Genomic DNA, 13484 nt, shown 5'->3' with positions numbered 1-13484 from the left:
CACTGGCAGATTAAACCGATGTTGCAGGGTGGCAGCGTGCGTGTGGGATTTGCGGAAATGTGCACAGAGCTGGCGCACCTTTCCGAGAAGGTATGACAAGTGGGGGTAGCTTTTCAGAAAGCGCTGAACCACCAAATTAAAGACATGGGCCAGGCATGGCACGTGCGTGAGGCTGCCGAGCTGCAGAGCCGCCACCAGCTTACGGCCGTTGTCACACACGACCATGCCCGGTTGGAGGCTCAGCGGCGCAAGCCAGCGGTCGGTCTGCTGTGTCAGACCCTGCAGCAGTTCGTGGGCCGTGTGCCTCTTCTCTCCTAAGCTGAGTAGTTTCAGCACGGCCTGCTGACGCTTGCCCACCGCTGTGCTGCCACGCCGCGTGACACCGACTGCTGGCGACGTGCTGCTGCTGACACATCTTGATTGCGAGACAGAGGTTGCGTAGGAGGAGGAGGAGGGTGGTTTAGTGGAGGAAGCATACACCCCCGCAGATACCACCACCGAGCTGGGGCACGCAATTCGGGGGGTGGGTAGGACGTGAGCGGTCCCAGGCTCTGACTCTATCCCAGCCTCCACTAAATTCACCCAATGTGCCGTCAGGGAGATATAGTGGCCCTGCCCGCCTGTGCTTGTCCACGTGTCTGTTGTTAAGTGGACCTTGGCAGTAACCGCGTTGGTGAGGGCGCGTACAATGTTGCGGGAGACGTGGTCGTGCAGGCCTGGGACGGCACATCGGGAAAAGTAGTGGCGACTGGGAACCGAGTAGCGCGGGGCAGCTGCCGCCATCATGCTTTTGAAAGCCTCCGTTTCCACAAGCCTATACAGCAGCATCTCTAGGCTGATCAATTTTGCAATGTGCACGTTTAACGCTTGAGCGTGCGGGTGCCTGGCGTCGTACTTGCGCTTGCGCTCAAACAGTGGCGCTAGCGACGTCCGGACGCTACGCTGAGAGACATTGCTGGATGGGGCCAAGGACAGCGGAGGTCAGGGTGTGGGTGCAGGCCAGGAGACGGTAGTGCCTGTGTCCTCAGAGGGGGGTTGGATCTCAGTGGCAGGTTGGGGCACAGGGGGAGAGGCAGTGGTGCAAACCGGAGGCGGTGAACGGGCATCGTCCCACCTTGTGGGGTGCTTGGCCATCATATGCCTGCGCATGCTGTTGGTGGTGCCTCCCCAGCTGATCTTGGCGCGACAAAGGTTGCACACCACTGTTCGTCGGTCGTCAGGCGTCTCTGTGAAAAACTGCCACACCATCGAGCACCTTGACCTGTGCAGGGTGGCATGGCGCGAGGGGGCGCTTTGGGAAACAGTTGGTGGATTATTCGGTCAGGCCCTGCCTCTACCCCTGGCCACCGCACTGGCTCGGCCTGTGCCCACACCCTGACTTGGGCCTCCGCGTCCTCGCCCGCGTCCACATCCTATAGGCCTACCCCTACCCCTCAGCATGGTGTATTACCAGTGATTTGATTTCCCAGGCAGGAAAGAAAGTGGCGCAAGCCTGCAGCCAAAATAGAATTTTTTCCCTTGTTTTTCAAAGGACAAGCCACACTGCGTGTATTCAATGAATACTACTAAGTTTAATAACTGTGTTGTGGCCCTGCAAATGTGTCACAGAACTGCAGTGATGCAAAGTTATTCGCTACAGCAGATCAGGGATTTCCCATGCAGGAAAGAAATTGGTGCAAGCCTGCAGTAAAACGAAGCTGGCTGCGTCTGATTTTTTTTAATGTTCTGCACACAGCACACACGTACCCAGAGCCCTGAGGACTATCAGAGGCAGGCGAAATAGAATTTTTTCCCTTGTTTTTCAAAGGACAAGCCACACTGCGTCTATTCAATGAATAATGTATGTCTTCTGGCCCTGCCTACACAATTCTATCCCTGTAGTATTAATGCCGGGTGCAATGGTCTGCACAGCCGGTTTTGAGAAAAAAAAAAAAAAAATGCAACACTGCTAACAGCAGCCTGGACAGTACTGCACACGGATAGATGTGGCCCTAGAAAGGACCGTTGGGGTTCTTGAAGCCTACACTCACTGCTAACACTCTCCCTGCCTAACCCCCACTTCTGTCCCTATTGCAGGGCGCAATGCTCTGCAGATCCAATTTTGAAAAAAAAAAAAAAATACAGTGCTAACACAGTACTGCACACTATTAGATGTGGCCCTGAGAAGGACCGTTGGGGTTCTTGAAGCCTACACTAACTCCTAACGCTCTCCCTACAGCAGCTCCAACACGATACCACTTTCCCTCAGCTAACTCACAAGGCATCTGTGGCGAGCCGCGGGAGGGGCCGTTTCTTATACTCGGGTGACATCTGATCGCCCCAGCCGCTCACAGCAGGGGGGTGGTATAGGGCTTGAACGTCACAGGGGGAAGTTGTAATGCCTTCCCTGTCTTTCAATTGGCCAAAAAAGCGCGCTAACGTCTCAGAGAGGAAACTGAAAGTAACCGGAACACCGCGTGGTACTCGTTACGAGTAACGAGCATCCCGAACACGCTAATATTCGCACGAATATCAAGCTCTGACGAGTACGTTCGCTCATCTCTACTGGCTAACACTAAGGCTTATTGCTTGTACAGATGAAACACGCGGTTATAAGTTGTTTTATCTGTGATACCCGTGTGCCCAAAAACTGCATTGAAAATGCAGCAAAAAAAGCGTCATACACCATTGTTATGTGTACAAGTACCCAGAGTGTGCACTTATTCATCCACTTCCAGGAGGAGTAATAGAGGATCATCATCATCTACGATCCTCCTGGATTATTATTTTATGGCCAATACAAATAGTTACTTAGATCTGTCTGCAGACGGACGGACGGCTCTCGGGTCTCCTTCTCATGGCAGAATTTTGCCACTGAATTGAGCACAGATTCCGCACCCAATTTTGCAGTGAAATGCGCCATTTTAGTGTTCTATCGCTGCTCCGCAGATCTGTGCTGTAGCTCATATAGTAGATTTTTCTTCATGCAGATCATCAAACCCGTAATGCGGCAAAAATAATTGTCCTGACAATTACCGCAGAGACGAGATCTGCCGGCGAACACGGATTTGTCCCACCGCCAGGAGATAAATCCATCTGTATGCAAAAAGATCACAGAACCCCAAAGCTCAGCCGCAATATTCCACCGAGGGTTAAACTGTCAGATCTACGTGGATAAATCTGACCCGGATCTGACGGATTATAGACCGTGCGAATGAGACCTTGTACTGTATGCGGAGGAGAAACCAGGACAGCAGCGGCACGCAGGTACTCACCGGGCCGATGCATTTCGTATTCGGTCCTCTTTTTGGTATACATTTGGCTATGGAATCCTGAATCCGAATTCCACAACACCCGCTTTTACATTCACTGTTGTTAGAACATTCATCTCCGATGTCCTTAATGTAAAAGAGAGGAAATAAATGATTAGTGAATTTGTTTCTAAGGCGTCACATTTACATCACAGGAGGAAGTAAAGACTGTTACAGACTTGCCAACTCTCCAGTAACATCCGGGAGACTCCCAGGCAGAAGGGAGACCTGATTACCGGAATAGTTGTGAAATCTGCCGTATGTCACTGAAGTCTTTTGGAAGGGACCCTATACAAAAATATTTCTCTCCCCTGGCCGATGGATGTATGTCAGGCAGCCAGGGACATGCTGACATGCTGCTGACCTTGTTTGCACATAATCCTGCCCTCCCTTTGGAGATCAGTGGCGCCCCTGCAGGCAGATCCCATAGAAACACCAGTACATCATGATGAGTGAGGCAGAGGCCCTCAGGAGGCAGAGCTATGTGCCAGGAGGTGCAGTAGAAGTGTGCCTTTTTTATTCCATGTTTGGGCATAAACATCTCAGTAAGTGAAGGCATCAGCTGATCCCCCGGCTGGAGTATCATCTCCATGACAGATAAGGGGGGGGGGGGGGGATTCTTGTCATCCAGTAGTTATTTCTGTAGGGAGCAGTAGGGATTCCTATAATGGAAGTGTATAATCACTGCCACCAGGATCTTTGTGTGGATTTCATTCCTTTACAGTGAATTATCTGTAAATAGACGCAGCGTGAGGCCGGAGGTTCAGGGTCCGAGAATGTCCTGTCTGGCGCTACACCTCCCGCCGCACGCGGTTTTACCTCAAATTGTATCAGTTGTTCAATGCAGTTTGTCGGTGAGGCTCGTACAGATAAAACACAAGGCGGTAAAGGTTACCTGTGGAACCAGTGCGTCCCAAAACATGATTAGCAGTAAAGAGCGGTGCACTACTGCTATGTGTACCAGCACCAAGGAGGTATTTATCATACAGTTCCAGGAGAAGTAAAGGAGGAACAGCTGTAGGGTTATAAGATAAGACGCTCCTGGATTTACAGTCTATGGACAATTTAACTAGTTGTTAAACAGACAGTCAGGAGGCGGATCATTCAGATGTTTCCTTGTGCAAATTTTCAAGTCTGCACTGCGGGAAAGATAATTGACCCGTCATTTCTTGGTGATGAAACCACGTCAGGCGGCCGCACATGGATGTGTCCCGTAACAGAGGTTACATCCACGTGCGAATGCACACAAGAATCTGCAGCAGAATTCTAGAGCTCAGTCTCAGAGATCTTTCGTGGGTTAAATTGTCAGAGCCGCATCAGGAAAATATGGCGCTAATCTGACAGTTTAAGGTCACTCTCACACACGGCATCGCATTTTGCCGGGATAGTTTAACGTGATTTCTGAACGCACCCCACCATTGTGAGGGTGATGAGGTATGCTAAAAATTGTGAAAATGAACGGGGGCGTGGCCTAGTCTGAATGGTGAACGGTTGGGCTTCCAAGAGCTCTGTCCCTGCCTTACAAGATCTATCAGCATCCTGCCTCTGCTGGACCAGAGCCAGGCTCCCAAAGCCCTGCATCTTACCCTCCAGCGTTAGGCCCAATGCCCATGGACAGAAATTCTGCAGCATTTTTTTCCACTGAAATCTCGCCATGGCACGCTGTACATAGGATGGCATTAATTTAATGCCATCCTATGCTCACTGCCCTGATTTGACCGCATGAAAATCCGTGCGGTAAACAAATGGAGGCATGTTCTGTTTCTGTGCGGGCCTCGCAGAAGCCCACACAAAAATGGCACTGATGATGTGCTGGCTCCGCTCTGCAGAGCGGAGGAGAAGATGCCGGACGAGTGAGTTTGAGGTCAATTCGAGGGCATGAGTCGCCTCCCACTGCATGAATCTCGCAGCGAGATCTGACCTGGCCGTGGGCATGAGGCCTTAGGGGAACATTTAGAGACCAAACAGACCGGAGATCCACTGCGCTCGCAAGGCCCGAACATCCCCGCAAGGGCGAGCACCGGGTGCTAACACCCGAGGAGAACCCAGCCTAAGCCTTCCTCATCAGGTGGTCCAGAGTGGGGACCAGCTAGAGGTTCCTAGATTGCTGAAGCTGCAGCCTGCTCCTAGCTCCTCGTGGCCAGGTGACACTGCCGCCAGCGGCAGCTCCATCTGACAGCTTCTGCCCTGTGGGGCCTCGGCCACCGCGGGCTCCCCATGCAGCTCACTGCATCCTCCTGGACAACCCTGTACCCCAGGAAGCTAAGACCATCATCGCCAGCCGAGCAGACACCATCTAGTGTGAGCCCCCTGCTGCAGCGGGCCCCCTGCAAAGCGGGACCGGCTTTCCTTAAGTCGCTGCATCCCCAGGAAGAGCCTGACCGTGGGGCGATCAGACACTCCCCACCCCCTCCCCGTCAGGCGGCCGCAATCTTGAGCCGGGGGACAGCGGACAGCGTCCCTCCTGTTGTACTCCCGCAGCTGCAGGGGGTAGAGAGAGGGCACAAAAAGTGAAAGGAAGTAGCAGGGGAGAGGAACTGCGGAAGGAGGGCAGTCCTCAGTGAAGTGCCCCTGGGTATACAACACCTATAGCCCAGAGGGGTGAAGCTGCCTGGCCTCCCCCTATTAGTGAGGGGAGAAATAGAAACCTGGTCTTCAGCTGGCAGGACTTTGTTGTTCTCTGCTGTCACCCAGTGGCCAACTAAGGGAACAATATCTTACAATATATTCTTGCTAGACTGAAGTGGCCTGCAAGAATAGACCCCCTTTCATCTGCAACACACACAAGCATGTACAGGAGAGGACAAATAAATCAGTGCAGGACTGCCTCCTAAAAAAGCAGTGGGATCCCCTCCTCCCTTCCTCCCCAGAAAAATAATCCAATAACCACGATGGACATATCAGGCTCCTGCCTCCGGTCATCACTCAGTAAAGCAACAAGTAAAAATCTTGTAAATAATAGAGGAACCCATGCTGTAATTGGCCTGAGCCCCTCCATCACCCCGTGGGATGAGCTCATATATGGCCTTTGGGATGACTGCCATCCTCCCTTGATCTGTGCCCTGACTCTGTCCTAGACAGCTGACTGGAATATTTCAATCCTCACTCCCCAAGCTATTCCCTCCAGGTTATGGCTTCAGAATGACAAAAACAAACAGAACAGAAAAAAATTGCTTACAATGTCAGCTCAAAGTACCCTTCCAGAACTCTTCTCAGGATCTCAGCCTATTGTTTCCACCACTATGGCTCTCTCTCCTCAAAACTCTGATTCCAAGCTAGTGAACCAGTGAAAAACACCCAAATTACAGACCTCTCCACTGCAGACTCAAAGCTCTTTAACCACGTAAAAAAAAAATGTTTCAGGGCGAGCTGCAATCAGCATTTCATGATATATCTAAGCAAATCTCTGACCTAGGCCATCGTACAAATAACCTTGAACAAAAAATGGATGAGATAATCGATGCATTGGACCAAGAGCGAGCCAAATGGTATGAACAATCAACAAGGGTTGAAGCTTTTGAGCTGAAATGTGAAGACCTCGAAAACAGGAGCAGAAGTTCAAATTTAAGGATTCGAGGCGTCCCCGAGAGCATTACTAACTTAAAAGAAGTGGCCACCAACCTCTTCTCTGCACTTCCTCCGCCGGCTGACAAGGAAACCCTCCATATGGACAGAATTCGTAATTTCCTTACTAAGCCTGCCCAACTCTGACCTCCCAAGAGACATTATCTTGAAGCTCCACTACTCCGAGATGAAGGACCAAATCCCATCCTCCGCTCACAACTCACCCTCACTTCCAGGCGTTCCACCTTCAATCCAGTTGTACCCTGACATTGCTTCCTCTACCCTTGCAAAAAGAAGATCCTAAAACCCATCACCTCAGCACTATAGCAGGTGAACATAAAGTATAGATGGAACTTCCCGTTTGCACTATCTGTTCGCATTAACCTGGAAGAAGGGAAATGTATGCTAGAAGAGGAAGGAATTCCCTACGATCCTGGCAGTAACCCACCGCCTAGACCTCAATGGCCAACCTGCACCTGGACGAAAGACCACGTTGAAATGAGCCAGTTCCACTGCAACGCAACCAGAACCTCTGAAACAAGATACGTATGAACAGACTTTGTTTAAATACTGAAAGGTTAAGGTTTTCTAATTCTTGGCTTACTAAATCCCGGACATAGTTAAATGGTTTACTGACCAGCTCTTCCGGTCAGCTGGTTATTTAGTTTAAATCTTACATATTTTAAGAACTTGCTAGGACAGAGAGATTTGATGCTCCTTCCCATTGAGAATTTAGATGCGCCTCACATATTTATTTGGAGGTGCACTTAGCCTGGGCTACCTTGGGTCCATAGACCTAATATTGTTTTTTTTATTAAGTTTGCTCACATATTTCATTCTGCTGAGTTACTTATGTTTGATGTTGTTTCCACACAAGTAGCGAACGACCTTCGCCTCTTCTCTGGGAAAACTAGGCTTACTCAGCTCCCAGCTTACCGCCACAATGGTCTTAATAATTTCCCATAATGTTAAAGGGTTTAATTCCCCATTAAAAAGGAGAAAGGCTTTCTTTCAGTATCTTAAATACAAGCCAGATGTCATCTGTCTACAGAAGACCCACTTATCCACCACTTCAGCCCCTAAATACTTCCACTCCCAATACACACAAGCATACTCATCAGTAGCCACCAAGACGCACCAGGTTGTTTCTATCATCCTACACAACTCACTCCCCCCCACCATAAACAAAGCAGAGATAGACCCACATGGCAGAGTCATCATCTTACAAGATACCCTGTGATGGGTGATTTTAACACTGTACTCTCCCCTGCTCTGGATCGTTCCTCTTCCAATCCAGACAAATTAAGTGCATCACAGAGGTCAACACTGGCCTCCATCCTGGGGAACTTGGCTCTGGCTGATGTGTGGAGGCACGCAATTTTAAAAGAGGCTATACCTTTTCCTCAGCCCCACCTAAATCATATTCTCGTATCGACTGGACGCTTGCCTTCACTCACCTTCTGTCAGCACTAGCACAAGTGGAGCACATTCCCTGTGCGTGGCCAGAACATGACATGGTCATATCCCACTTTTTGAACCAAGGTACCCCATTTTTCCCCAGGAGATGGAGGCTCAACGAATTTCTGCTGAAAGGCCCCATATCTCTTGCAAAGATAACAAATCAGCTCATGACATATTTTGCAACAAACAATAATGGCAACTTGCAACCAGTTTGGATTTGGCTGGCCCATAAGGCTTACATGAGGGGTCAGATCTCCCAAATTGCTTCCCATAAAAAGAGAAAAAAAACAAACTCAACTTGTGCCGGAGAGAAGTCTCGCTCTGCTGGAACTAGCCAACCAGCAAGAACCTAGCATATCATTAATAAAATACATTAAAGATACAAAATTAAAACTTAACCTCCTGTATACTTCCTTGGCAGAAGAAGCCCTCCACTGGACCCAAGCTACCTATTTAAGATTTGCCAATAAACCGGACAAAATTTTAGCAACGAGACTAAGGACAAAAGAAAGAATTTGCACAGTTCATTCCATCAGATCTGAAAATGGCTCTTCCACCTCGAACTCAGATAAAATTTCTGAAACATTCTACAATTTCTATAGCGCCTTATATAAATACAAACCTCAAAAAACTCTACTACGTCAGATTTACTGAAAACTATCTCACTCCCGAAAATTACCTCACAACAAAACAAACAGCTTAACCATCCAATCACTGAGGAGGAGGTGGAGAAGACTATGAAAAATCTCAAATTAGGCAAAGCACCCGGTCCAGATGGATTGACAGCCCTCTACTACAAAAAATGTTGTACATTTCTATCCCATCCATTAGCACTCTTTTATAATGACATATTATCTGGAAAAGATACCCCTAAGGAACTTTTGAGGGCCCACCGGATAAAGACCCTGCCTCCCCTAAAAATTACCGTTCAATCTCATTACTAAATTGAGATTATAAAATCCTCACAAGTATATTTACCGCCTGACTTAACTGCTATCTCCCCTCTCTGATACATAGAGATCAGGTCGGATTTATCCCAGTTTGCCAGGCCCCAGACAATGTAAGAAACATACTAAATGTCATCCATGCCTCGCATCTGCAAAAAGTCCCACTGGTAGTCCTAGCTTTGGATATTGAAAAAGCTTTTGACAGTCTCTCTTGAGACTATCTTTTTGCGGTACTAAAGAAAGTTGGTATCCATGGAGCTTATGTCACAGCCTTACATGCCATATACTCTATTCCTTTTGCACAGCTGAAACTTCCCTGTTCAAAATCTCCGACAATACCCATACGAGGAGGTATATAAGAGGGATGCCCTCTGTCCCCTGCCCTCTTTGCCCTGACAATGGAAGCCCTGGTCTGTATTATTTGAAGTAACCCAAACATTTCAGGCATTGAGATAGGGAAACAAAATTATAAATTTAATCTATTTGCAAATGACATTCTTCTCACCCGTACCAAGCCCCTCACGTCACTCCCAAACTTAATGGCTACACTTGATACCTTTGCCGAAACGTCTAGCCTAGTAGTCAATATTGATAAAACAAAAGCCCTTTTAATAATCTACCCTCACACACGCAAAAACTCATAAAGCTTAACTTTGGCTTTCAGACACCCCCACACTACATTACCTATTTAGGTATCAAACTCTCTCTCTCCCTAGACTCACTATATAAATGGACCCCTGCACACACACACAATCAAAGCTGGTATGAAAAAATGGGACCAACCCACCCTCTCCTGGGTAGGAGAAATGCCATCAAAATGACAGTACCATCTTGCCTCCTCTACCTTTTCAGATGTCTCCCCATAATTGTTCCCAGCGCCAACCTAAAGGAAATGCAACAGGCAATCTTGGTATAACGAGAGACCCCACATCAAACAAAAAGTTATGCACCTCCATAAAAGTGTTGGAGGCCTATCAGTCTCTAATCTGCAAAAATACTTCTTGGCAGCCCAGTTGTCACAAATTCCCCCATGTCCTCTGGCCTAAGGGTTCCTCTATGGGTAGAAATAGAAACATCTCTTATAGCCCCAATCCACCCAACACCTATTACCACTAACATACCATCTCTTTCTCATCTGGGGGAGGTGCAGATTCAAGTTCCTGCTGATGTCAAATATTCCCCCTTGCTACCCATTATCCTCAATCAAGTGTTTGACTTAAGTTCCCAAGAAAACAGCCTCCTATAGTGGTGAAACAGAGGCCTAACTTTATTCTTCCATTTCATGGCACAGTGCAAACTCCTTACACCACAAGAACTCCTAGATAAATACTGCATCCCAGGACGTCTCTGGATGAAACTATTACAAATATACAGTTTCATTTGAACCCTAAAAAGTAACAACAACCCCGCTGTAAAGCCCACTGGCTTTGAAAGACTTTGTCTATGGTCCCCCCTTCAGTCCAGCGTGATACCCTCCCTGTACACCAATATGAACAAGCCAGCACTGGGAAGTAAGCTTCCATTTATGCTACGCTGGGAAACAGATCTAAACATCTCACTCTCCATACCTTGATGGCATCACTGCTGCACCTTTATATCAAAGAGAAGCCATCAGGTAACTCTTGCTGAAACATCATTAAAAATACTTCACAGGACATATTTGATTCCATCGATAATCCGCAAGTATTCCCCAAGTACTGCACCAAATTGTTTCAGGAGCTATAACTCCCTGGGGATGCCCTCTCACATATGGTGGACATGCCAGGGGGTGAGGTTCCTCTGGAGGCAGATGCCTAACCTTATATCCAGAGTCCTGGGCAAACCATTCCCCCTCTCTCCACCCCTTTGTCTCCTGGCTGACAAACCCATGGGGTTCAATGATCAACAGCATTACCTCTCGCAGTACACCTGTATGGCTGCTGGAATATACATTGCCTCTTAATGGCTTTTACCCACTCTTCTAGTTAACCCAATTGTCGCCAGGGTTTCCAGAATGATGCTATATGGAAAACTGTCGGCCATGAGAGAAGACAAAATGGAGTTGTTCCTAAAAACCTGGCAACCATGGTGTGCTTCTTTGGCTATACCTGGGCTTCCCAGAGTACTCATTATGAGATAGAAAACAAGCAGAAGGAATGTGTAGAACGGGACATATGCCGAAACCGTAGTCCTAGTCTTAGTCTCACATTCCCCTCAAAAGAAGAGAAAGAAGAATTTTTAAAAATGTAACGGAAATACTTTAGATTTCGTATAAACTGACCTGTGGAAGTTAATTGTTTTGTTTTCACAGTGATATTTCTTTATTGCACCCCCTGCGAGGGGAATTTTCTAGCTGAACAGCTCGTAATAATTTGCATATTATTTCTCAATAAAACCAGTTGAACCAAAAAGTTTGAAAACACGTCAAAATAGAGCAGTCAGCACACAAAAATCGCGTTTTAGAAAATGTATTCGAGTGCAGGTCTGAAGGGCCCCATTGAAATCAAGGGGAGTGTTGTATCTCAATTATCGGGGCGTTCAAAACACTGCATTAATAACAGTATAAAGCACGTGTGTGAGAGTAGCCTAAGGCCGGCATGAACGGGGAATCGTACTAGTCTGTCCTCTGCGCACCATATAACAACCGGGTACAGGTACTCACCAGGCCGATACAGCTGAGATCTGGCAAGTCGCGTGGAACACATAGACCGACGCCCAAAAATCTGAAGCAACATCGGCTCCTACAGTCAGAACTTCTCGTACATTGATTTGCGAAGGGCTAAATGTAAAACAGAGAAAATAAATATTCAGTGAATTTGTTTATAAGTTTTCACATTTATTTCACATGAGGAAGTAAAGACGATTCATACTTGTCACCCCGGAATATCCTTAAGATTTCCAGGATTAGGGGAGATCTCTGGGATTCGCAGTTGTCAATTCTACCGCATGCTGCTGAAGTCTCTTGGAAGGAAGCCTTTTATAGAAGACTAGTAATTATTAGGACATTATAGCAGCAGTGTTTCTGGTCGCACATCACACATACAGCAGCTTGATTACCACACAAGACAAACACAGCTGGAACAAACACAGCAGGGACATCCCCACAGGTCCTTCAGCCTACCAGATCCCTGTGGTGGAGGTAGGTCAGTGTGTTCTGTCAGGACCGCTGAGTTGTGTCTGACATAATAGTGGCTTAGTTGTATTCTCAGTGTTTTAGGACCTGCCGTAATGGCGCCAGGGAGCGAAGCTATGGCGTAGCCAGGAGCAAGGCTATGATGTCACCAGAGGTGGGGCTATGAAATCGCTAGGGAGCCAAGCACTCACACTCATACAAACAGACAAGTGGTCATTACATTCCATAATAACACAATACAGAAGCTGCTGCTGCCACATATAATAACTGACACAAGTGTCGGCGTCTATAAGAGAACAATAGCTTTTTAATGGCTGAAAACAACATAACTTGTAGCAGAAAGTTATTACAGACAAGTTAAACTTTGCTACATCTGTAGACGCCAACTCTACCAGAAAACCCAGGAGGCTCTTTGGAAAAAAGGAGACCTACCAGACTCCCCGGAGAATTGCCAAGCGTTCTGAAAGGGCTTGGGCTATTAGGCCTCCATCTCACAAGATGTATGATTCCCCTGTAAGGGCTCCCACCCACTGGTGAGATTTTATTTCTTGCGCTGCGAGAGCACGAGAAAAATCTCGCAGCGCAAGAAAGAGGCCGGTATAGAACCGGCATATCGCAAATGGTTTCAATGGGGCTAGCGACAGCAGCGACAGCTGTGGCAGGAGTTTCCTTCATCCCTGTGGATGAAGCATGTAAAAATGTGACCTTAAAAAGACACCCAAAAAAGCCGCCTTAAAAACACAAGTGAGGAAATTTCAAGCTTTTTTAGCTGTGTTTTTAGGGTCAGAAATGCTTCCAAAAAGGGTGTGACGCTGCCTATTCGCTCTTGCAGGTTTTTCTTTTTAGCTTTTAACTCCTTCCTCTCGCAGCTTGCTTTGATCTTATTGACAGCACAGTTTGTTTTTTTTAAATCTGACATTTTTCATTAGGGTAAATGTCAGGAAAGGGTTAAACACTGTAAATGGCTCCTATGAAACGTGTGCATTTCTCTAAAGTTTCATTTTCATACTATTTTAGTGCTGTTTAACAACATCTATTTGGTATATGTGTTTAGATGGTATATACAGTGTGTGATATGTATACATGCGTGTGTGACATATACTGTATTTT

The 13484-nt window shown here is 47.3% G+C and overlaps 1 protein-coding gene across 1 annotated transcript in view; it reads right to left on the bottom strand.

Annotated features, from left to right (window-relative positions):
- The window catches only part of LOC136614361 (leucine-rich colipase-like protein 1), a 61494-nt gene that overhangs the window by 34190 nt on the left and 13820 nt on the right, over positions 1–13484 (bottom strand). Inside the window, exons 2-3 of the mRNA XM_066594109.1 lie at positions 11904–12020; positions 3255–3377 (exon numbers count right to left, since the gene is read on the bottom strand). Coding sequence (XP_066450206.1) covers positions 3255–3377; positions 11904–12020 — 240 coding nt within the window. The remainder of the gene's footprint in view (positions 1–3254; positions 3378–11903; positions 12021–13484) is intronic.

The sequence above is a fragment of the Eleutherodactylus coqui genome, chromosome 1 (genome assembly GCF_035609145.1).
Source record: "Eleutherodactylus coqui strain aEleCoq1 chromosome 1, aEleCoq1.hap1, whole genome shotgun sequence".
Taxonomy (NCBI): domain Eukaryota; kingdom Metazoa; phylum Chordata; class Amphibia; order Anura; family Eleutherodactylidae; genus Eleutherodactylus; species Eleutherodactylus coqui.
Note: the sequence above shows the minus strand (reverse complement) of the source record. Positions and strands in the feature narration are given on the sequence as shown.